Source organism: Tachypleus tridentatus, chromosome 8 (genome assembly GCF_004210375.1).
Source record: "Tachypleus tridentatus isolate NWPU-2018 chromosome 8, ASM421037v1, whole genome shotgun sequence".
Classification (NCBI taxonomy): domain Eukaryota; kingdom Metazoa; phylum Arthropoda; class Merostomata; order Xiphosura; family Limulidae; genus Tachypleus; species Tachypleus tridentatus.
The window spans coordinates 51478519-51505476 of NC_134832.1; the positions used below are offsets into that span (position 1 = coordinate 51478519).

At 32.4% G+C, this 26958-nt stretch overlaps 1 protein-coding gene across 7 annotated transcripts in view; it reads left to right on the forward strand.

The window, feature by feature from the left end:
* The window catches only part of LOC143222388 (semaphorin-2A-like), a 99515-nt gene extending 79215 nt beyond the window's left edge, over window positions 1-20300 (forward strand). For all 7 annotated transcript variants that reach the window (XM_076448850.1, XM_076448854.1, XM_076448855.1 and 4 more), the window contains 11 exons: window positions 3473-3637; window positions 7845-7966; window positions 9777-9885; window positions 10504-10564; window positions 11233-11573; window positions 11858-11982; window positions 12215-12366; window positions 12832-12878; window positions 13215-13496; window positions 14522-14631; window positions 17090-20300. In XM_076448850.1, coding sequence (XP_076304965.1) covers window positions 3473-3637; window positions 7845-7966; window positions 9777-9885; window positions 10504-10564; window positions 11233-11573; window positions 11858-11982; window positions 12215-12366; window positions 12832-12878; window positions 13215-13496; window positions 14522-14631; window positions 17090-17143 — 1568 coding nt within the window. In that variant the 3' untranslated portion in view covers window positions 17144-20300. The remainder of the gene's footprint in view (window positions 1-3472; window positions 3638-7844; window positions 7967-9776; window positions 9886-10503; window positions 10565-11232; window positions 11574-11857; window positions 11983-12214; window positions 12367-12831; window positions 12879-13214; window positions 13497-14521; window positions 14632-17089) is intronic.
* The last annotated feature ends 6658 nt before the right edge of the window (window positions 20301-26958 follow it).

The window sequence follows — 26958 nt, forward strand, 5'->3', positions numbered from 1 at the left end:
CCACGGGTATATTATTGAGTTTGGTACAGTTGCTACTGTGCTAGCGGGTATATTATATTGAGTTTGGTACAGTTGCTAGTGGGTATATTATTGAGTTTGGTACAGTTGCTGCTCTGCTAGCGGGTATATTATTGAGTTTGGTACAGTTTGCTTGCTCTGCTATTGAGTTTGGCTAGTGGGTATATTATTGAGTTTGGTATATTATTGATTGAGTTTGGTACAGTTGCTGCTGTGCTAGTGGGTATATTATTGAGTTTGGTACAGTTGTATATTATTGAGTTTGGTACAGTTGCTGCTGTGCTAGTGGATATATTATTGAGTTTGGTACAGTTGCTGCTCTGCTAGTGGGTATATTATTGAGTTTGGTACAGTTGCTGCTCTGCTAGTGGGTATATTATTGAGTTTGGTACACAGTTTGTACAGTTGCTGCTCTGCTAGTGGGTATATTATTGAGTTTGGTACAGTTGCTGCTCTGCTAGCGGGTATATTATTGAGTTTGGTACAGTTGCTGCTCTGCTAGTGGGTATATTATTGAGTTTGGTACAGTTGCTGCTGTGCTAGTGGGTATATTATTGAGTTTGGTACAGTTGCTGCTCTGCTAGTGGGTATATTATTGAGTTTGGTACAGTTGCTGCTGTGCTAGTGGGTATATTATTGAGTTTGGTACAGTTGCTGCTCTGCTAGTGGGTATATTATTGAGTTTGGTACAGTTGCTGCTCTGCTAGTGGGTATATTATTGAGTTTGGTACAGTTGCTGCTGTGCTAGTGGGTATATTATTGAGTTTGGTACAGTTGCTGCTGTGCTAGCGGGTATATTATTGAGTTTGGTACAGTTGCTGCTGTGCTAGTGGGTATATTATTGAGTTTGGTACAGTTGCTGCTCTGCTAGTGGGTATATTATTGAGTTTGGTACAGTTGCTGCTGTGCTAGTGGGTATATTATTGAGTTTGGTACAGTTGCTGCTGTGCTAGTGGGTATATTATTGAGTTTGGTACAGTTGCTGCTGTGCTAGTGGGTATATTATTGAGTTTGGTACAGTTGCTGCTCTGCTAGTGGGTATATTATTGAGTTTGGTACAGTGGTTGCAATGCTAGTGGATATATTATTGAGTTTGGTACACTTGCTACTGTGCTAGTGGGTATATTATTGAGTTTGGTACACTTGCTACTGTGCTAGTGGGTATATTATTGAGTTTGGTACAGTTGCTACTGTGCTAGTGGGTATATTATTGAGTTTGGTACACTTGCTACTGTGCTAGTGGGTATATTATTGAGTTTGGTACACTTGCTACTGTGCTAGTGGGTATATTATTGAGTTTGGTACACTTGCTACTGTGCTAGTGGGCATATTATTTCTTATTTGACATCCAGCCAGTAGTAGAGAACAGGCTCAATATCTATTATGAAACTGAACTGTATTTCTTAACAAGCACATGTTCACAGAACTTACTTTCAGAAGGTTTAGTTACACACACACATACACAGTGCATTCTTAAGCACATGTAAATGTTTGAATCTTTCTGTTGTTGGAAACAAATACAAAGACAAAAGTGTTTTTTTTTTTTATTTTCCTCTCCTAGTTGGCATTCCAATAATGCAGTCTTGTGGGTAAGGCTGCAAGCCACCTTTCAAGTTCATGGATTAGTACAATAATAACGTTTGAAATGAAGAAAGATAACTTGAAAATTATCAGATGAGTTTTAATTATAAAAGCCTTATTAGTTCTTGTAATACATCCTATTTGGGAAAAGTTCACATGGTTTTCATGTCCACATCTGAACTCAGCATTTTGATATTTTGAATTTAGATAGTCAAGGAAAAAGTGAACCTGATTTGGTAAATATGCTTCAAATAATATTGTCAAAACTCTTATGTTCAACCACTTCAGTGTCAACACACCCATAGATAAACATCTTTTAACAATTCAGTTTTATTTAATTCTAACCTGCCTTGTGTGGTTGCAGAAACAGAAGTTAATAATGAAGGAAACTCCTCTCATTGGTAATCCAAGACTTTATGTTAATAAAGTAAAATTGGAAATAAGCTTTTTCACAAGTTGTTGGTTTTTTTTTGTAATTTCTCTTTAATAAAGAGCTAAAAACATATATTTTTTTCCCTTTATGGCAACAGAATAATTTACCATATTTGCTTGAATATATAGTGCACATCTAAGTTTGAAACTTTATTTTTTACTTGTCAGTTGTACAAAATGTATTGAATGAGTTTCTAAATGCGGTAAACAAGTATTAACGTATTAAACAGTGCAGTAAACAAATATTAACGTGTTAAACAGTGCAGTAAACAAATATTAACGTATTAAACAGTACAGTAAACACATATTAATGTGTTAAACAGTGCAGTAAAAAGTGTTAAACAATGCAGTAAATCTTCCTTTTTTGTTAATACACCAGTTTTACAAAATTTGTTGAAAATTTTCTATGTGGTAATATTAACACTAAGCCAATCATTCATCTTCACGTAAATCATCACTAAAATTGTTGCTACTATAAGATTCTTTGGATTTGTTTCATCTTGTGATTCAAACATCAGGTCATCTTCTGTCTTCCCACTTGTTTTCTTTTCTTCATGGTGGTTTAATGATTTTTGATGGTAGCTTTTAGTTAGTAAAATACTGAACAAAACTGAGCATGTGCAAACATGTTGCACAGTTTATTTTTCAGGGAGTATTTGAAATTACACAAGTGTGCATTATATTCAGATTAATGTAAGGAATTTAGCTCTATTGTTTTTAACAAGTCCTAGTGACTTAAGTTTTGCAAAAATGAATTATTGTCACCTGTACATGAAATTAGATTTGTAAGTAAAATAAAAACCAGTAATATACTGAAAGAAATAATGCTAATACAAACTACCGTTATAAAACTAATTGCTTACATGGATTGTGAGTTAATTGATTCATAAATTTAGACAAATCAAATCTTGTTCGATTTACAAGACAAACTGTGGCTGCTGTATATCACTGTTCTTGCTAAATGTTGACTGATCTTACGTTATATATTTATTGAAATGTTACTTGTAACACTACTGTATCTAATTTGTTTTTCTATTTGGTGATTTAAAAAAAAAATTTAAGACCAGTTATTCTCTGTTTATATATGCTTATCTTAATTGTTATTGTAGTCTGATTTTGTATTGCTGAGTTAGTTTTTATATATCGTGAAGGAATGAAACTTAACTTTAGAAGCATTGTTTGTGCTATAATTGGTAATAGTAACATACCACTGTCTACGGGTATAATATAAAGTTTGTTAAATGGTGAAAAGTGGTAGTTCAGTAAGAACTATCTGTATTCTTTTCATCATAAGTAAAAACTTTGAAAACATTTTGTTTAAAATCAACTAGATTCTGTAATAAATGAATCCTTGTTTTTCTATACATGATTGTTTTAGTGCCCAATAAAATTTAAAGACGTTGGTTAGGACTCGCTTTACATATTTCCTCTTCTACCGTAGAACATGGAAATCCAGGAGAACTTCCAGGGCTCTATAGTGGTACTGTGGCTGAATTCACCAAGGCTGACACGGTCATATTTCGTACAGATCTATATGACACTTCGACTGGTAGAAGAGTCCATCCATTCAGTCGTACTATTAAATATGATTCAAAATGGCTAGATAGTAAGTGTTACATTTTATGTACACTTAGCATTAACCAGCTTTTGTTTCTTTGAAACAAAGATACTTACATAGAATTTGTTGGTGAAATATTACACTAAGTGGTTTGAAAAGAAAAGCTACACCTCATCTGTTTTAAGTATTTAGCTGTGGACTCGCTTCATTGAAAACTAGCAACACCTCTGTAGTCCTCAAATGTAAAATTTAGTCGGATGAATATAAAGTTTTGTCAGTCATTTCCAACGTTATTTACTAAAAGATCAGATGTTTTGTGTTTTTAAAGTAATGATGTACAAAACATGTACTTCTAGAACTCTAGATGTTTTATGTTTTTTTAAAGTAATGGTGTACAAAACATGTACTTCTAGAACTCTAGATGTTTTGTGTTTTTTTAAAGTAATGATGTACAAAACATGTACTTCTAGAACTCTAGATGTTTTGTGTTTTTTTAAAGTAATGATGTACAAAACATGTACTTCTAGAACTCTAGATGTTTTGTGTTTTTTTAAAGTAATGGTGTACAAAACATGTACTTCTAGAACTCCAGATGTTTTGTGTTTTTTTAAAGTAATGGTGTACAAAACATGTACTTCTAGAACTCTAGATGTTTTGTGTTTTTTAAAGTAATGATGTACAAAACATGTACTTCTAGAACTCTAGATGTTTTGTGTTTTTTAAAGTAATGATGTACAAAACATGTACTTCTAGAACTCTAGATGTTTAGTGTTTTTTAAAGTAATGATCTACAAAACATGTACTTCTGGAACTCTAGATGTTTAGTGTTTTTTTAAAGTAATGGTGTACAAAACACGGACTTCTGGAACTCTAGATGTTTAGTGTTTTTTTAAAGTAATGGTGTACAAAACACGGACTTCTAGAACACTAGATGTTTAGTGTGTTTTTTAAAGTAATGATGTACAAAACATGTACTTCTAGAACTAGATGTTTTGTGTTTTTTTAAAGTAATGATGTACAAAACATGTACTTCTAGAACTCTAGATGTTTTATGTTTTTTTAAAGTAATGGTGTACAAAACATGTACTTCTAGAACTCTAGATGTTTTGTGTTTTTTTAAAGTAATGATGTACAAAACATGTACTTCTAGAACTCTAGATGTTTTGTGTTTTTTTAAAGTAATGATGTACAAAACATGTACTTCTAGAACTCTAGATGTTTTGTGTTTTTTTAAAGTAATGGTGTACAAAACATGTACTTCTAGAACTCCAGATGTTTTGTGTTTTTTTAAAGTAATGGTGTACAAAACATGTACTTCTAGAACTCTAGATGTTTTGTGTTTTTTAAAGTAATGATGTACAAAACATGTACTTCTAGAACTCTAGATGTTTTGTGTTTTTTAAAGTAATGATGTACAAAACATGTACTTCTAGAACTCTAGATGTTTAGTGTTTTTTAAAGTAATGATCTACAAAACATGTACTTCTGGAACTCTAGATGTTTAGTGTTTTTTTAAAGTAATGGTGTACAAAACACGGACTTCTGGAACTCTAGATGTTTAGTGTTTTTTTAAAGTAATGGTGTACAAAACACGGACTTCTAGAACACTAGATGTTTAGTGTGTTTTTTAAAGTAATGATGTACAAAACATGTACTTCTAGAACTAGATGTTTTGTGTTTTTTTAAAGTAATGATGTACAAAACATGTACTTCTAGGACTCTAGATGTTTAGTGTTTTTTAAAGTAATGGTGTACAAAACATGTACTTCTAGAACTCTAGATGTTTTGTGTTTTTTTAAAGTAATGGTGTACAAAACACGTACTTCTAGAACTCTAGATGTTTTGTGTTTTTTTTAAAGTAATGGTGTACAAAACCGCACTTCTAGAACTCTAGATGTTTTGTGTTTTTTTAAAGTAATGGTGTACAAAACACGTACTTCTAGAACTCTAGATGTTTTGTGTTTTTTTTAAGTAATGGTGTACAAAACACGTACTTCTAGAACTCTAGATGTTTTGTGTTTTTTTTAAAGTAATGGTGTACAAAACATGTACTTCTAGAACTCTAGATGTTTTGTGTTTTTTTAAAGTAATGATGTACAAAACACGTTCTTCTAGAACTCAAGATGTTTAGTGTTTTTTAAAGTAATGATGTACAAAACATGTACTTCTAGAACTCTAGATGTTTTGTGTTTTTTTAAAGTAATGGTGTACAAAATATGTACTTCTAGAACTCTAGATGTTTTGTGTTTTTTAAAGTAATGGTGTACAAAACATGTACTTCTAGAACTCTAGATGTTTAGTGTTTTTTAAAGTAATGATGTACAAAACATGTACTTCTAGAACTCTAAATGTTTAGTGTTTTGTAAAGTAATGATGTACAAAACATGTACTTCTAGAACTCTAGATGTTTTGTGTTTTTTTAAAGTAATGATGTACAAAACATGTACTTCTAGAACTCTAGATGTTTAGTGTTTTTTAAAGTAATGATCTACAAAACATGTACTTCTGGAACTCTAGATGTTTAGTGTTTTTTTAAAGTAATGGTGTACAAAACACGGACTTCTAGAACACTAGATGTTTAGTGTTTTTTTTAAAGTAATGATGTACAAAACATGTACTTCTAGAACTCTAGATGTTTTGTGTTTTTTTAAAGTAATGATGTACAAAACATGTACTTCTAGGACTCTAGATGTTTAGTGTTTTTTAAAGTAATGATGTACAAAACACGTACTTCTAGAACTCTAGATGTTTTGTGTTTTTTTAAAGTAATGGTGTACAAAACACGTACTTCTAGAACTCTAGATGTTTTGTGTTTTTTTTAAAGTAATGGTGTACAAAACACGTACTTCTAGAACTCTAGATGTTTTGTGTTTTTTTAAAGTAATGGTGTACAAAACACGTACTTCCAGAACTCTAGATGTTTTGTGTTTTTTTAAAGTAATGGTGTACAAAACACGTACTTCTAGAACTCTAGATGTTTTGTGTTTTTTTAAAGTAATGGTGTACAAAACACGTACTTCTAGAACTCTAGATGTTTTGTGTTTTTTTAAAGTAATGGTGTACAAAACACGTACTTCTAGAACTCTAGATGTTTTGTGTTTTTTAAAGTAATGGTGTACAAAACACGTACTTCTAGAACTCTAGATGTTTTGTGTTTTTTTAAAGTAATGATGTACAAAACACGTACTTCTAGAACTCTAGATGTTTTGTGTTTTTTAAAGTAATGATGTACAAAACATGTACTTCTAGAACTCTAGATGTTTTGTGTTTTTTTTAAAGTAATGGTGTACAAAACATGTACTTCTAGAACTCTAGATGTTTTGTGTTTTTTTAAAGTAATGATGTACAAAACACGTTCTTCTAGAACTCAAGATGTTTAGTGTTTTTTAAAGTAATGATGTACAAAACATGTACTTCTAGAACTCTAGATGTTTTGTGTTTTTTTAAAGTAATGATATACAAAACATCTACTTCTAGAACTCTAGATGTTTTGTGTTTTTTTTAAAGTAATGATGTACAAAACATGTACTTCTAGAACTCTAGATGTTTTATGTTTTTTTAAAGTAATGGTGTACAAAACATGTACTTCTAGAACTCTAGATGTTTTGTGTTTTTTAAAGTAATGGTGTACAAAACACGTACTTCTAGAACTCTAGATGTTTAGTGTTTTTTAAAGTAATGATCTACAAAACATGTACTTCTAGAACTCTAGATGTTTTGTGTTTTTTTAAAGTAATGGTGTACAAAACATGTACTTCTAAAACTCTAGATGTTTTGTGTTTTTTTAAAGTAATGGTGTACAAAACATGTACTTCTAAAACTCTAGATGTTTTGTGTTTTTTTAAAGTAATGGTGTACAAAACATGTACTACTAGAATTCTAGATGTTTTATGTTTTTTTAAAGTAATGGTGTACAAAACATGTACTTCTAGAATTCTAGATGTTTTATGTTTTTTTAAAGTAATGGTGTACAAAACATGTACTTCTAGAACTCTAGATGTTTAGTGTTTTTTAAAGTAATGATGTACAAAACATGTACTTCTAGAACTCTAGATGTTTTGTGTTTTTTTTAAAGTAATGGTGTACAAAACATGTACTTCTAGAACTCTAGATGTTTTGTGTTTTTTTAAAGTAATGATGTACAAAACATGTACTTCTAGAACTCAGTATTTTTTATTTTATTCAACAGATGAAATCCCATTAAATGATTAACGTGTTTTTAAAAGCTGTACTGACAAGTCAGTATGTTTTTCAGAGCCTCAGTTTGTTGGTTCTTATGACATTGGAGAGTATGTCTTTTTCTTTTTTCGAGAAAGTGCAGTTGAGTACATCAACTGTGGAAAGAACATATACTCTCGTGTTGCGAGAGTTTGCAAGGTAAGATAACTTAGTAATGTCCATCAGTATCTTTATGAATAACAGTGTCTGTATCAAGTTGTTTTAACTGAGAATTGTTGACTTTAAAAAATTTATGTTAGTTATGTTAAAACAGCTTAGGTTAATAAAAACAGATTCAAAATTAACTTGCATTTTGTTACTGAAATTTGTTTGAAAATCTTTGTATCTGTACTGCAGAAATACTTTTATTTTGGATTTGTGAATAAGTGACTGTATACTAATTAAAAGTGAAAATAGTGCTGTATCTCATAGTGGAATCACTGACATACTATGTTACTTCTCATGTAGGTTAGAAAGAAACAAAGTAATAAATATGTTCCAGAAGGATGGAGCTCTTTGAAAGTTAAAATAAATCATAATAAAGTGTTTAAAGTATTGCTAACTTGTCAGACATAACTGTTAGTTAATTTGTTTTGTCAGGTTAAAGATTTTAAGCTTAAAAGTTCAAACATTTTTAATATGTGATGAAAATATTAATTTTGTTCAAATATTTATTTTAAAAATAACAGACATTAACTAAAGTGTCATGATTATGTCGATTTATTGAAGCTTTTAATTAGTGAGAAATTTTCAAATGTCAATGCTATTCAGTGACTTTCTAAAGTTGAACTGTTGTTCTGTGCTTTATTAGTAAGTATTAATACCAATACCAGCCATCCTGAGATAAATTTTTACTTCAAGTGGGTCTCTCGTCATCACGAAAGACTTAAAGAAAGGTTACACTACTTAAGTGTAGGACAACTGTTATCTTTGCATTTTTAACAGTTTATGATTGATTTTATTCACTTAAACAGAAATGAGGTATTTTAATACCACTTTATTCAATGCAAAGTTTAGGTGGTTAATTTATTTCCAATAAATAATTTATCTGATTGTACAAAAAACTGACAAAATTAATAAACATTGATGCTGGAACAATTGTTTGAGTGGGTTGCGGACAAATGTTTTGGAAAATCAAAAGTCCTGTATACGATTGGAAATATGCAGGCCCAGAAACTCTGTCAATCCAGGAGGTGGTGCTCCCACACCTTTTGGTACCTGTAGTTCTCATGACTTTGCTAATAAGTGAATAATTTAAACTATGTAGGGTGATATCTTAAGTCTTAAAAAATTGATTTTTAAATAGTTATTGGCTATTTTTGTGAACTAGAAAACACCAGCATGCAGTAGGATGTATATCAGAGTTGCTGCATTTAATCCATAGAATGAAATGGAAATAACCTGGAATTATGTTTTTATAGTGTTTAATATTCTGATATATTCTGAAGGAATTCCCCATTACCTTATTTTTATCTGATTTAAGGATCAGTTGAAGTTGAACTCCCCCATTCCCTTATTTTTATTTGCTTTAAGGATCAGTTGAACTCCCCATTCCTTTATATTTATTTGATTTAAGGATCAGTTGAACTCCCCATTCCTTTATATTTATTTGATTTAAGGATCAGTTGAACTCCCCATTCCTTTATATTTATTTGATATAAGGATCAGTTGAACTCCCCATTCCTTTATATTTATTTGATTTAAGGATCAGTTGAATTCCCCATTGCTGGATGATTTTTTGTTTGATTTAAATATAAATTGTTGATGTATTCTGAATGCTAAGTTATTTATTCTTAAAAAATCTGTGTCAGTACTTTAGAGTGATGGGTTTTCTTTTAGTATATTAAAATTACATGAAATATTGTTACTTTGTAAATGTTTCTGTTTTTCTTATCAATTTCCCCCCTCCCATGTGTAATTTTGAAATTGTTCAAATTGTACCTTACTCTCTATGTTTATTTTGATTTAGAGAGACACAGGGGGAAAGAATATTCTTAACAAGAACTGGGCATCTTTTGTGAAAGCTCGTCTAAACTGTTCAATTCCCGGAGAGTTTCCATTTTATTTTAATGAAATTCGTAAGTTTCTCTCAAGAGGTTATTTTTAAGAGTACTTTAAATACAAGAGATAGAATCGGGTTTATTTGGTAAATGTCGTACTGTGCAAAATACATGACTTCTAATTTATAGTTTTTCAATTGAAAATAAACCATTTCTTTCTAATCATACATTATTCTATTTTTGAGTATGCATCTTCTATATCTTCAAAATGTTTAGAAATAATATAACGGAATAAAATATATTTTCTAAAGAAATACTAAACATCTTGAAGCAATATGTACAGTGGGATTTTTCAAATTATGTTTTCCTGGATATGAACAAATCGCAATACGTTAAACTTGGTTCTTTGATTGATGTGTTTTATTTAAATCTCTTTCTCTCTCATAAACTTGTAAAAGATATTTGCTTGGCTATTCATAAATATTAAGAAATAAAGAATACTTTGTTCCTAATAGTCCTATGTCTGTGTTATATTCTGTGCAACTGAATAAATATTTCTTATTGTGTATGGTAGCAATAAGTGTGCACCAATTTTGTATGAATTATATTCCAGTAATGTTGCTTTAAGAAAGACTTTCAATGATTCTTGTTGTAGTGTATCAATATATGATACTGATCTTTCGTTGTGTTTTACAGAAAGTGTTTACAAATTTCCTGATGAGGACAGCACTTTTTATGCTGTGTTTACAACCTCGTCGTAAGTATCGGTTGTTTCATATGAAATTAGGGTAAAAACTTTGTGTGTCTGTGTGTCGATTTGTTCCAGTGATGATTTGTAAAACTTTAGAAATTTGTTTCAATTAGCAAGAAGTTTGTTATTTTTATCTCATTAAAGTATATTTAGTTTTGAAGAAAAAGGATAGAGGGCAGTTTCTTTCTTTTTATATTTTCACTTACTAATAACAATTTTATTTATTTTTTTTGTATGGGATACTTATATTCAGTGTATTTTCTATTGGGTAAATTTTCAACTGTTGTCTTAAATATCAGGAGTGTTGCTAAAGGGGGGGGGGACTTGAGAGGGCTATAACCACTCCAAAATTTGTCTTAGCCACCCACTAGTGATCCTGCCATCTTGAAGGCAGTACCTAATATTCTGTCTGGCTTATCTCAGCCTCCTGATCAATAGTATTAGGTGAATAAGAAATGTTGAAAGGTTAGAAGCAGTTGTTTATTTAATGTGATGCAAAATTATGTAACCTTTTCTTGAGAAAGATACATTAATTACATATGAGTAACTGAAGGAAAAGTAGTTTCTTACTAGTAAGTTTTTATAGAATATTAAATTCTTAGGTTATTTCAATAAATAAAAGGTAACCTGGTTTTAGAAGTTATGAAATATTTATTAATCTGATCCAATCACAGAAATGGGTTGGTAGGATCGGCCATCTGTACCTTCAGTTTGGACTCCATTCAGGAAGTGTTTAATGGGAAATTTAAGGAACAAGCCACTTCTTCCTCAGCCTGGCTGCCCGTTATCAGTGTAAAGGTTCCAGAGCCTCGCCCTGGACAGTGTGTTAACAACACCCAGACATTGCCTGACTCAGTGCTCAACTTTATTCGTGGCCATCCTTTGATGGACTCTGCAGTTTCTCAGAAAAATGGAAAACCTGTATATTACAAGAGAGATGTCACATTGACCAGTTTAATTGTAGATGCATTGGATGTTGACGGCATCTCCTACACTATTTATTATGCTGGCAGTGGTAGGTGCACGTTAATTTAATTCTTTGTGCTTTAAAAAATCATTTCCAGTTAAAGTTATGGAAATAAGATATAGTTATTTCTCTGTAACAAAAAAATATGATTTTTCTTGTTTGTAAATAATATTTTATCTTTTGTACTCTTTTATCCATAATATCTAATAAACCAGTACTCAGTACGCTCCAACTGCATTATGCCAGAACTAATGAAAGTTATTTTGTGTATTAACTTTATTCAAAGAACCGTAAATAGTTACTTGAAACTATTTTTGTTTTGTTATTATCAGTGGACGGGCGAGTGTTCAAGCTTGTCGAGTGGCACGATGGAGTGGGAAACGCACACTCTAATCTTGTAGACGTTTTTGAAGCCACGGTCCCTGAAAAGATTCGGAAAATGGAAATCTCTAGCAAAGTAAGAATTTACAGCGTTATGTGAATATGGTTCAATAAGAGTTTTAAAGATTGACACGAAAGAACTTAGGCCTTGTGCTGTTTAAACAAATTTTGATGTTGCTATGATATAATGCACAAACATCATGGTGCTTAATTGAAGCTTCATAATATAGTTTTAGTACATATATCAAATATGTTTAGATGTTAAGCCTTGTCACTATAATTATTTGTGTCAACATATTTTTCTTCAGCATAAGTCACTGTATGTGGCTTCAAAGTCAATGATTCGTCAATTTGATTTGGTGATGTGTAAGGGAAGATACGATACTTGCCTGCGGTGTATACAAGATCCGTACTGCGGGTGGGACAAGGTGCGCGGTGAATGTCGACCGTATAACCGAGGGTGAGTAACCTTCTTGAATGTATAGATCAGTGGTACTCAATGATGCAGAACTGAAAATAATAGATACACTTTTAAAAGAAAGAACTTTCTCCAGAAGAATAAGCGACGTATGTTAAGTAAGAAAGTTTATATGAAATTTGTCACCTTATGTTTTACTTGAGTATATTGTGTAGGACATCTTTGTAATCACTTGTATTACTTGTTTCAAAATTCTGTTATTTTCTTTCTGTTTTGCCATCTTTCATTTTTATGTTCAATTTATTTACCTATTTAACACTGCACAAACTTGGAAACCATACAGTGTATTTACTTACTAGTGAACTGCCTTTTAGTATTGCTTACTGATCTGTATTGTGTACCCTTTGCAATTGTATGTCTCCTTAGGTTGAGACTTACATTTAGTATTAATTCTTCAATCATTTCTATGTGCCAACAGCACTTACCATTTCAATTCCTTTACAACAGGTTCTTACAAGATGTGACCAAAGCCATACCAAACATTTGCGAAGATTGTAAGTTTATAATTAGTATGTAATTTTCATTACAAGTATTAAAACATTTATAGCAAGAGTTTACCACTTCTGGAAGTATTTCTCAAAGTTACATGTCGAGGTACAAGTTAAAATATTGAGTGATAATTCAGAGATATTGTCAAATACTGTCTTAAATAAAATGTTTTTCTTTTCAAAGGGAATATAAACTTCTTTTGAAAACCTCATAGTTGTTGGTTTCACAACAAAATCATTAAACGTTTTTCTAGGTTAAATTAACTGACTTCATTGTAACTTTGAAATTAAAGTTTAATAAAGTTAAATATTTAACCCTAAATCAGCAATAATTCTATTTAGGTGAAAAGAAAAAGCTGATGAGTGTTTACTGGGGCCAGAGTGTGCACCTTGCATGTGCAGTGCATGCAGAAGACATGAAGAGATTAGAATTAGGAACCATCCATTGGGTGCACTACAGTAGAGACAAGAAAAAGATGTTGGTAAGCCAACGACAAGACAAGTACATCATCACCTCTGATTATGGGTTGGTGATCATGGCCTTGACTGACCATGACAGCGGGCGTTACGACTGCAGGGTGGGAGCTCACACTCTGTGCAGCTACAATGTTACAGTGGACTCAAGTAAGCTGCCACATAAACAACGTTTTATGTTTTTGTTTATGATGTGTGTATACATGCGTACACAAATGTATGTGTATATAAAAGAGAGAAAACGATTATTTGGTATAGATAAACAATTTTTATTCGTTATTTAATACTGGCAGGCATCTCAAAGGAAGTTAGTCATTTAAATATCTAGTCAAAATTCATGTTTGTGTTAAACCTAAATGACATTACACTTGTATCATAAATGGCCATCTTAGGTTCCTCAAACTTTTGTAGCTGGGATGTTTCTTTGAGAAATTGGTTTACAAACTGAATAAAAACACTGTAACCTGAGTGCTTACAAAAGGTGGACCTTTCCTCTTCAGGGAACAAACTGGTTTACCAAGTAATGTTCATGTTCAGAAAGCATATCAATATTTTAAAATACTAAGATATTTGATGTTAGTATCAGAGGTGTTGTTTTATTTGGTTTGACTTGAAGGTTAGTTTAATTCATGTAAGTATTTGTAGGTTATTGTTTCTATATGAAGGTTAATGTGTCTTTGTGTGTTGTGAAGTTACTGTATCTTGTATGTGAAAGTTACTAGATCTCTATGAATGAATGTGATTTCATTATGTATTTAGGTGTATATCTGTAGATTACCTTTATATATCTATGTGATGTCTGGTACATTTTATGAAGGTTACTGTATATTTGTGTTACATATTTTGAAGATTACTATAGCTTTAAAAACTTGATGTTTGGGTGTCTTCTAAGTACTTGATATTAGTGTGTTTTGTTAGAAAACCATGTATATCAAAGTATTGATGGGACCAGAACTTTCTGCATCATTAGCCAAGATGTTGACTTAGACAGGGTCAGCTTAATTGGATAGTGTTGTGTGTGCACGTATAAACACACTCGCACACACAGACAGACAGACTGTTTTATTTTCTACAGTTGTCTGGACATGAGAATGTTTTATATACACATCCCAAACTTGTGTATTGGAGAATTTATTTTTTATTTGGAGTATCTAATAATGTTTTCTCTGTTTTAGAAACATGCAACCCCCCCACAGAGCTGGAATACAAACAGATCTACTCGAACTGGTGTCGAGAATTTGAAAAATACAAGTCAGCCATGAACACCTGGCAGCATAAGCAGAATGTATGTATTTAGCTGTGTTTGTAACTTGTCAAATTACACATATGGTTTATAATTCTAGCAAGGTAGGGACATTTCTGTTCATCATATCCCAGACATGAGATCAAATTTGGAGCCAGGTGAATGCTTTACCAATTAACAGAAGGGGTTAACTAACGTTACCACAGTTGTTATTAATGTTTGTGTGTTTTTTTAACACACTACCACAACACATAGTTTTACATAGTCTGATCTCTACAGGAATCCTTTACATTTGTAATCAATGTGTACACTGTTCTGTGGTAAAAGGAAGTGAAACTAATACTTAATATAAGTTTTATCTTTTCTGAATACTGCAAGGTATTATGGGTAATTTATGGTCTCTGATTGTCTCAACACCACCACAATATAATGTTTTAACTATCATTTTTACCTCCCTCTCACTGTTAAAACAAACATGACATCCATCAGTCTACTTGTATATCAAAATGAATCTTCCATGTCCCCATTGGCTCAGCAGCAAGTCTGAAGATGCACACCACTAAACTATAAGTTTTAAGTACTCACAATGGGAGCACAGATAACAGAACACAGATTGTGTAGCTTTGTGCTTAATAAGAAACAAAAAAGTATCTTTCTCCTTTTAAAAGAAATGTGACTCTCACATTTAATGTATTTTATCCATTTCTCTTATAAAACTTGATAGATTTCATCTGTTAAAAACGTGACGTTGATGCATTATCTGCTCTTTCTAACCAAGTTATTAATGATGTAAAATAATTGTTTCAAACTACGTGATACTTGAAAATGAAAACAGTTGCATGTCCTCAAGTTAATTATTTATTTATCTTGTAAATAAGAAAAAAGAATATTTGTGATGAATGACCTTTCATGGGCTTGTTACTAAATTCTGGCCCCTCGCTATAACAGTGGTAAGTCTATGGATTTACGACGCTAAAATCAAGGGTTCGATTCCCCTCAGTGGACTCAACAGGTAGCCTGATGTGGCTTTGCTATAAGAAAAACACACACACAAACACACTAAATTCTGGAAAAGGGGGCTTATATATATATAAAGAGCTGAGGTACCCATTTTTTCCCTGGATTATAAATTTAAAAAATGTGGGAGTGGATGTTAGGATAAATAATGTAAAAATCTGAACTTTCACACAGTTTATTTGTAACATAACATATCATTACAGTATTTGTTATTAGCTCACTGAATGTTTTGTATAAGCTTTAAGAATTCAATATGTATATGCTTAAAACATGGTATACACTAAGTGTGGTAGTCAAGATGGAAGAGGTAGTAATGGTGCTTTGTTTATTTTCTTTCAACAACAGCCTCTTAAGGTCTTCTTACACTGTTATTAATTAATTAACTGACAGCTGTTAGCTGCAGAGTATCTTACGAGATGAAGTTGTAAGGTCACGAGTCAAAGTAGGAAATGGGTTTAACTTGAGAAATTACTGTTGTTGTATCAATTTCATCAGTTTTTTTTTGGCAAACTGAGGGGCCATTTTTTTTTCAGTGCATTCCTCCATGGTGAGTGCTACTTTGCTGTTTGAGATAAGCAAGACATTTGTATGTGCTTTTCCCACACTGTGTGTAAGGTATGTTATAGAAAATTTACTGTACGTCTTTTTATAGCAAAGACACATCAAGTTACATGCTCTGTTTATTGAGAGGAATCAGATGCAGACTTACCACTGCCCCACCAGGGGACATAAATTTAACAATTTTTGTTTGTTTGTGTGTAAGAACATGGCACGATGAGAATATAGATAATGTTAACTTACGTCCAAGATAATAGCTACTCAATAACATAAGAATGGGAAGTGGAGGGTTCTGAACACTCATTAACATGCCTTTGTTCCAAATTGTCATTGTACAAAGTTTATTTGAGATTGGCCAAGCAACCAAGGAGTAGTTAAACAAGAGACAGATGGACACACATGTTTTTTATGAATTAATAGTTTTTATGCTTTTGGTGTTAGGTATATAGTGCTTTCTGTGAAATTACATCAAAGACGATAAATGCTTCATAACAGTAGTAATGGAGGATGGATGGGTTATGAACTTCAATTAACATGTCCCTTGTTTCAGGCTATTATCCCACAAAGTTTGGTTGAGATTGGCCCAATGATCTAGGATAAATTAGATAAAGGACAAACAGACAGACACACAGATTTTGTGCTTTATATATATGTATATATGTGTGTGTGGATCCAAATTTCTTACTCCTCTTAAACATGCTAGGTTTAAACTTACTAACCTTTTTCATTTCTCTCTGTCATTTATTAAGTCTGCTACATTACTTGTTGGTACATGAAATTACTTTATTAAGGGTTAAGATTAGTTGGTCCTCTGTTGGTCAAAATGAAAACCAAAGAATAAGACTTATGAAAGAACATTACTAAGTAAAAGATATTGTGGATCTTTCTTTGTTAATGTAGTTGCTAATATGTTTTTATTTTCCAGAAATGTCAAGCCCATTTAAATGATGTGATCTACAGCAGAGCTCCATCTGTCTGAATCTGTGTGTTCTTAAACACCTCCATCCCCATTCGTGTCAGACTGTAATGATAATTCTGTATTGTTCTGATGCTAAGTTTTTGACTTGGTACTTGTTAATAATGTCTGTGGTTACCAATAGGAGAAATTAAACTGCTTCTCAGACATTGTAATTAAAGAGAGTTTACCTGAATACTAGAAAATTGTGAAAAACAGTGGAACCATGTTGCTTAGGAGATGCACCTTATCCACTGTGAGGATTGGGTAATGGTTAAAGTTGTGGCTTTTGTGAATTTTTGAAACAACTGGGAATTAAACAACAGTTTGAAAAGTTGGAGACTGACTAGTGTTGTATGTTGTGCACTATTAAACTGATTTCCAGTATGGAGACAGATGTGTAATTTACTTACAAAATGTAAGTTAATAACAGCTTCAACTTGTGTGAAATGTTGGATGAAAGCAATCTTCATATGTCTTCAGAATTTGTTGTTTTTTTTTTGGATATCTTTTACATCTTGTCTTGCAAAAGAAAACAAGACCTATCTTATATAAACCTCATCTATGATGCTGTGCTTTTCTACCTCTTGTTTGGTAAAGCGAACCATGTCTTACCAGTTTGACACACACGTACTACTTACCAGGAGCATACCATTGTGAGATATGATAACACAAATGGACAAACATATCTTCATTTACTGTTGTACGTGGTATTGTGCATTCAGGTTTGTTTTGCTAAGTTACAGCTTTGTCTCTTTGTGTGATTCTTCTGCAGTTGTTTTTAAATATGTACAGTTGAAACTTCTAAATTTCTCGTTACTTGGTAAAGAAGTTCTGTATGCACTCTCTATCTGTTATTAATTTGGAAGCAGTTAAGAAAAGAGAATTGTATGGTGCAAAAACCTAGTTTTTCTGCTTATAAATATTTTCATTTCTTCTCTAAAAAGTGTTTGCAAGTGTGCATCGTAAAAACTGTGGCAGAAATACATGACGAAAAACAATATTTATTTGTCACTACCAATATATTCAAATCCATGTGCATTAACTTTTAGTTTCAAATGCTTTAAGTGAGTTTTTATGCAAAGTTTATGGCAATATTGTACTTATTTGTGAAATAAGACAACTGTGTTTTTTCTTATTGAATGTTTTAATTTTTTTTTCATACAATATGTTTACTAGTTTAAAAACTTGCGTTATTTGTGAGAAAACAAAGTAAATGAAGTTGTGTTTGCTTGTTGCTTAATTGTTACAGAAGTGTATTGGTTGTGAAGAATTGCAATGTTTGTAGATTGTTTGTCGTTAAAAAGACATTTTTTGCTCAAAAATAGAAATGTGTAGAAAGCAATATTATGTGTGAAGACAAAATATTGTTTCTCTTGAGTCACTTGGAAAGATTTCTGTCGAAGTTTTGCAACAGGGGCGTAAAAGTATTTAGAATTCTAAAGCAGTCAAGAAAAATGTGTATTTCAAAGTAATGTGTTAGTTCTGTGTGCAAAACTGCTCACAGATTGTTTTTGTACACAGTGTGTTAAAGTGTATGGATTTTGATTATACTAATATCGTAGGATACACATTTTTTAAAATAAGTATCAACATTATTAAGAAATTGGGAATTTTTTGGCTTATACAGGTGTGTGTGTGTGAGTTAATGTAGCATTTTATATTTACGATTTTGTGAGATAAACGGTAAAATAATTTCTTAGTCACTGTTGTATAACAGTTTTGGTGGTATTGCGTATTTCAATGATATATTATTAACACCAATTTATTCACTTTCTATGTTTAGTATGATTCCGTTAATAATGAACTCACAAACTCTGCCCTTCATATTGTGCTGTAAAACATACGTGTCCAATTAGCTACTAAATTTTCCCTTCACAGATTTGGTGTAGATTTTGAAAGATAACAGCTTAAAATTATTGGTCTACTATTTTGAGAACTTGAATCAGTTGTCAGTTTTCAACATTATCGATATTTATATTTAAAAATTCTAAAACAAACTGTGGAACTCGTATGCAGGAATATTCGACATTAATTAAAAGCTATCTATATCATGATTTTTTTCCCAGACTGCGGAGTTTACTTGTTTTTTATACAGAATTAATTCTAAACAAATAAATTATCGCTACTGTTACTTAGGCTTAGGGTAGCATAGTTACGAATACACAACTTATTGTGTATCATATATTCCTGTGAATTTCACTGGTTCCATAATTAATTCCGGTATTGAAATATGGAATTAGACTATGTAGAAGTAATGTAATTGACTACTTTAGTCAAATGTCAGTTGGTGATGCAACCAAGGTAGTCTTACAATTAATAATGTTTTCTCCTTTAAATTATAAAACAAGACAAAAAGTGTAAGGTTCTTCTATCCAGCCGAAACTGAACGCTGTATAAATGTAACATAGCAAAATTCTTAAACGTTTTATGTTAGTGCCAAATAGTACTGCCTTCATTTGTTTAAAACTACCTAGTGAACTAGGGAGTTACAAACTAGTAAACTGTTACTAGTTCGGATTAGCATCTTATATTTCAAACTATTGTTCTCACTGTGTGACTTATTGAAAGTTTAGGCTTAAGAAACTTGCGAGCTTCATGTAGGGAACGAAGACTTGTGTTTAAGATGCCTATTTCTGTAGTCAGTTATTTGTGTTTATTCATAAAAACCACCAAGTAGTGGATTAAATATCTGAAAAATAACGTAATATGCTTAACAGAATAGACTAATACTAAGCCTAATTGAATGTGAAAAGGTAGTTAAAACAAATAAAACCTGTTATCCAGGAATAGGGGCTTCTTACCTGGAACGCTGGGAATTGATGTTATGATCTCAGTGGTGAAGTTATGTCTGTATTTACTATTGCGTTATATTGAGTAAGGATTAAAAACAATTACTCTAAGCCTAACCGTAGGACTAGATATTTTGACTTCTCAGGCTATATGTTTAAGTTCGAAAATTCAACAAAAAAGAACTGTAAAATAAATGTTTAATTTCATGGTTTCTAATACACCATCTTATTATATTTTTATTTCAATACATCTTTATGTACTGTTTGTGTTTTCTTAATAAAGTTTGTGATATTTAAGTAAATATTAAATTCTTTAACTATTCATGAAATTATAATCAGATGTAACTAAATGCAATCTAATGTTATAATAAATAAAATTATTAAAATTATTTTAATAGACCCAAGTTTCTATTATTATTCTGATTAAAAAGCTTTGCCTAACTTTAAAAATCCTCTTAATGTAATAATATTATTTTATTCTCACTTATAGGTTTTCTTAAACATTCAGTAATCCAATTTTGTAATTCACGTCGAACTATTATATAATTTTTTTTAAAGTATCATTTCTTAGTACAAATAAAACAGTTAGGTTCTAATATCTTTCTGCTAGCTGTATTTATAGTTTCAATAAATATTTGAGGTTTTTGCATGTTGGAATAAAAACATATCCACAATATTGTTTAGAATCTCGTGTTAAAATTAATTGTAATTTATGCTTTGTTTTATTGTGTGCACTGAAAAAAGTAATACTGACGTACAAAACACAGGGAAAATTCCAAACAAACAATTTACGGTTTTAGCGTTAGTACCGAAACTATAGCCCGACATAGCCAGGTGGTTAAGGCATTCGACTCGTGATCCGAGGGTCAAGGGTTCGAATCTCCGTCATCGAAACATGCTCGCCCTTTCAACTGTGGGGGTGTTATAAAGTTATGGTCACTCCCACTATTCGTTGGTAAAAGAGTATCTCGAGTTGATGGTGAGTAGTGATAACTAGCTGCCTCTTTCTTGTCTTACACCACTCTAGTCCTCGTGTGGGCCCGGCATGGTCAGATGGGTTAAGGCGTTCGACTCGTAACCTTAGGGTCGCGGGTTCGAATCCCCCTCGCACCAAACATGTTTGCCCTTTCAAACGCGGGGGAGGGCGTTATAATGTGACGATAAAAGAGTTTGCGGTGGGTGGTGATGACTAGCTGCCTTCCCTCTAGTCTTACATTGCTAAATTAGGGATGGCTAGGGCAGATAGCTCTCGTATAGCTTTGCATGAAATTCAAAAAACAAACAAACTAAACTTTTTTCTCTGACAGGTAACGTACAAATACTTCTATAAATCTTCCTATGAACTATTAAAATGTTTCGGACATTCAACCTTCCACTCTGGCACAACGACATGTTTACGGATTTGCAGCGCTAGAAACCAGTTTTCGATAGCCTGGTATGAAGAGCACAGATAGCCCTTTGTGTAGCTTTGTGATTGATTGATTCCAAACCAGATGTTTAGAATAATTTGTTGTCCCTACGAACGTAAATATATCTCAGTAGATGAAAAGAATTAGTTCTAAAAAGGAATAACGTTTGTATCAAAAACGTTTCTTGGGTGAAAAATAATATGTACCTGAGACAATAGATGGCGACACATCACACATTTATTTTCTATGTTTTGATACCCATTTCTTCGGAACATGAAGGTAGCTAGAGATAAATGTTTGGAAGTTTGTACATATGCAGTCCAAAGATTAATCTCAATATAAATTTCATTAGTTAATATTATTATGCAAACGACTTATGTGCATTTGTTAATAAATTAACATAACATTTGTACTTCAGTACCATGAGATACGTATGGACATCCTGCGGCTTCTCAGGTTCAGTTAAGTATAAACGGTAAATTATTACAGATCTAGAACGTATGCTCACAATGGCCAGCAGAAGACTCAAATTCAAACCAACCCATTACAATGTCACTAGTTTATCGCCGAGTTACCCGGGCGCAAAGGAATTAGCTACAAGTGAATATTACCAAGTTAACAAATGAGGAAAATAAGACAATTTTTTTAAATTCTAAATCTGATCGTCTGGTCATTACTTAACCTTGCATTGGCGCATGCTTATAACCTCTGTTTATGAAGTTCCCCGCCGGCGCAGTGGTAAGTCTACGGATTTACGACGCTAAAATCAGGGGTTCGATTCCCATCGGTAAACTCATCAGATAGCACGATGTGGCTTTGTTATAAGAAAACACACGCTATTCTTGAATATGGAGTATTCCAAGGATGTAATAATACATCCACCGAAACGCTACATGTGAGAGATGTAATATGTAACTTATTTACAACAAAGCTATCGCTTGCATTGTCGCAACGGTTAATTTATTCACCTAACAAAACGTCGACTCCATGGTTACCAGTGAGTCTACGTGAGTTTCATCGGCTTTATGATCGAATCTGACAACATATCTATGCATCAAATTGTTTGTGGACTCGTGATTTGGTTTGCTTACGAGGCCCTTAAAAAATACGAGTCATATAAGAACATTTTAACACAAGTACCATCGATATTCCAGTTATTACCAATAATACCATTAGGAGTCTTATGTGTACTTACATAGAAAATTAATTATTTTACCTGCATTTTTGGTCAAGTTTTTTTCACGCTAAATGTTGTAGCAGACAAAAGCATAAAATCGTTAAAAGTGATAAAATTTTGTATCCCAGCGGTAGTGTGCGATATAAAAGCTACTTTGAGATAAATGATAGAACATTGCAAAGAAGAAAAAAGGCCTTCAATATTCCCCATGGAAGCGAATTAAACTCGAAATCTATCAGAGCATTTAATCAATAGGCTTCCAATCTACACTCTAAACCAATACAGAGCAACGCGTCTGTCTCCAAAGTGGCGCAGTGGTTACGAAAGATAATCTTCCAACCCTAAAAACCATTATAATTAAAGTTGGAACATCTATTACTGCCCTCAACAAAATACTAAAGAAGAATTTGAAGTTGAAAGCTCACGAGTTTCTTGCCTCTCTTCGAAATCAAGAACTATTTCAATGAGAAAAATGGTCGAAGAAACTCAAATAACAACAATCTGATTCAACCGCCCACTCATGTTCCTCGCTGCAGCTTCAATCAAAGGTGGGCGTGTAAACCGACATCCAGTTACAATAAAAAGTTTGTTCTTTACTCTAAGACCGATCTCACCATCTTTTACAGAAACTTCTCACAATGGCAACATACCGTCGAATAAGAATGGATTATCATACCTATCATAATAAGCACGAAAAATTACTGAGAAAGTAGTTTCAAAGATTGCGCGGGAATTGGAACATTATTTGTTTAGCCCTTGGTACACGTTATTCGATATTGTGACAACAGTCACTTGTGTGGGTGTGTGATGTCATTATTTTCGAAGTGAATAATCCAAAATTTATTCGTAAAACTATTAATGTATTAAGCTGTTAAGAGTAAATAAGGAACTTCTAAATATTTATTAATTGTTACGACAGCCAATAAACAAAATCTATCTGGCTAGTTCAGGATGAGGCCAGAACAGAGTAACAACCATTCTTGTAACGTTAACTAATTTTCCTTATAAATTTTTTGCAGGCTTGTGCTACTCATTTTGATCCACAAAGTACCGACTTGTTTACATTTGCCATTCACTCTTTGTGGGGTATAAATATTACAGGCCCGGCATGGCCGGGTGGTTAAGGCATTCGACTCGTAATCCGAGGGTCGCGGGTTCGAATCCCCGTCGCACCAAACATGCTCGCCCTTTCAGCCGTGGAGGCATTATAATGTAACGGTCAATCCCACTATTCCTTGGTAAAAGAGTAGCCCAAGAGTTGGCGGTGGGTGGTGATGACTAGCTGCCTTCTCTCTAGTCTTACGCTGCTAAATTAGGGACGGCTAGCGCAGATAGCCCTTGAGTACCTTTGCGCGAAATTCAAAAAACAATAAATATTACATCATATTCAATATTTTAATGTTCTACTTCTAACAGCACTGAGAACCTCCAATAGTTCGGTGTTAATTCTCTATTCTTTTGATTCTAAAACTCTGGTTTCGATACCGCTTGTGGACGCAGCACAGACAACCCATTCTGTAATTTTGTGCTTAACAACACACAAACATAGTAAAATATTTAGTGTCAACGGTTGAGATAAACGATTTTCTATGCCAAATTTTCAAGAAACACGAACAGTAATTACTGGCGTGTTTTTTTTCTTCTCTTTTTACTGAATGATAAATTTGTTTAATTTTTTTAAGTGACTCGTGTGTTGTTAGTGACCTCCTGACCAGAAAACGTCATGAAACCACAAACAAGAAAAACACGTTTAAGAATATTGTTAATTCTACTGCTAGAATATTCTTACTCAGAAACAATCGATGGATTTCATTGGTTTTTCATACTGAAACTTATTTTGGTTCACTTATAATCAATTATTAGAAAATTAACGTTTTGTAAATTTTATTTTGAGTGCAACACATAGTGGTTTAACGGTAAGTCTGAATGTTTAAAACGCTAAATGTTGGATTTCGATACTTTCATTGGGCAGATTGCAGATACTGCATTGTACAACTTTGGGTTCAACAATATAAACAATTAAAATAATAGAAAAATAATAACGCGTCACTTACAAATTGACTTTTTGGTTTTTCGTAACAATAAAATAAAAATGAGGAAGTAATTATAATAAACTATTCAAATCCATATGGAGTTACAGTTCACCGTTTAAACAGAAAGAAACAAACGAAAAACAAGAATGACAAATTAATGTGTTATTTTAAGCCTAATACCAAATTAAATCTCGCGTATAACAAAGTTCGGAGGAGAAAGAAGAAAACATCTAACAATTTATTTTTGTCAATAGTGCTTTGAACAGAACACGCGAGTAATCTGTTTATCATTGTGGCTCCAGTGTAAAGACAGAAGTAGAGAGTTATTGAACTTTATTACGTACCTCACTGTACGAACTGTTGCGTTTAAAAAGTTCACTTAAGACTAGTCTCATGATAAATAATAAATTATGTCAAATTCATTAACACTTTCAGATGATATATATATATTTCGAGAAAGATAAATAAAATAAACATATTTCATTGCATTAACACATTCGTTGTAGTTTCTAGCTTATAAAAAATTCTTAATTTAAACTTTTAAAAATATTTTGTTCGTAATTTAGCACAATGTTACACAAGGGGGCATTTAGGCTTTGCCAAACGTACTGCTGTCCCACTTGGTAACTTAATCTATAATTTGATTTAACACCAGTTGCTGAGTTATTTCCATTTCAGCAAATTCCACTTTTCATTAATAATCCTGGAATAGGAGCAAATTGAAATAATAAGACAAGTATTCATATAAAGGTGTTTTGAAATGTCTTTTACTCACACAGTTCAAGCTACATTTTGTCTTATTATAATGTTTAAGGGAAAATCGTACGCTAGAAGTTTGGTATCACACAAGCATAACTGCCCGATAAGCGTAATTAATTTCACATTCGTTATATTAGTTTAATCACTCTTGTACGAATTCGACACTTTAATTTTTACTTTAACTAGCGAAAGTATACTTCAATAATTTAATAGGCTTTGCTTGTATTGTTGTAGATTATGTTATTTATATAATAATTTAGATATTTAGTTGCTAGAGGGCATTATTGTCGGACATGATGGTTGAAAGTTTCAAGAAAATTTAGGCCTCACATTATATCTTGAAGTTTGGTGAGGTGTGGAGAAAAACGAATTGTATAAGACATATGAGTGAATAAGTTAATTAGCTAGTTATTAGTGAATATAAATTTAGTCAGTGAATTAGATTGCAAATTCATTAGTTATCTAATATCTTACCATCGAATGTGGACAGTGGCAAGAGTAGGTTTCGAAGTGCTTTGGGGTAGAAAGTTTAGTACTTACACAGAATTCTCCCAGAAACATATCGAGTTAACATCCATTTCCAGTAGTTTGTCACCCACTAGTACAGCGGTAGGTCTGTGAATTTACAACGCTAAAATCAGGGGCTCGATTCTCCTCGGTGGACTCAGCAGATAGTCCGATGTGACTTTGCTATAAGAAAACACACACACTCGTAGTAGTTTAGTTGATAACTCTAGGATATTGCGCTTATTGATTATAAAGTCAGTCAGAATATTTTCAATGTCATTATAGTTACACTTATTTATTATTGTATATATGATGCTAATGATTGAATTATTAGTCTTGAGTCATAGACGACTCGTGTAATAATAACAAAAATATAATATAATGTTTACGATGTCTAACGTGTTTTTTATCAAAACTGTTTTTTTATTGTGGATATTCTGTACAAGTACTGAAAGTGTTGTTACTTTCTCAGTGTTTCAGAATATGTTTCTGTCAATTATAATAGTAATCTGAGGGTTGCGGGTTCTAAACCCCGTCGCACCAAAAATGCTCGTCATTTCAGCCGTGGAGCATTATAAAGTAACGGCCATTCCCACTATTCATTGGTAAAAAGAGTTGGCGGTAGGTGGTGATGACTAGCTGCCTTCCCACTAGCATTACACAGCTAAAGTAGGGACGGCTAACACTGACAGATCTCGTGTAGCTTTAGAGGAATTAAAAAGAACAAAAACAATTTTAATAGTCAATATTTCAAATGTCTGGACAGATAGTCCAACCCGCTTTGTCGCTACGCCAATTATTAGAGAGAATATTATTTAGTTCTAACTTGAATCATATACATATGTTTAGGAGAGTAAGTGACTAGTTAGGAGAATCATTACTTTTGGAAATTCTATCGGAACGTTATTTGTTAATAATCCGAATAACATTACTATTTAAATAAATAATTGTAAATAAGCGAAATAAACTTTGTATTATTTTTACGGGCTACTCTTTTACCAATGAATAGTGAAGATTGACCGTCACATTATAACGCCCCCGCAGCTGAAAAGGCGAGCATGTTTGGTGTTACGGTGACTCAAACCTGCGACTCTTAGGTTACGAGTCGAGTGCCTTAACCACCTTGCCAACTTTCAGTTTCTTTGTAATTAAGCGCAAAGCT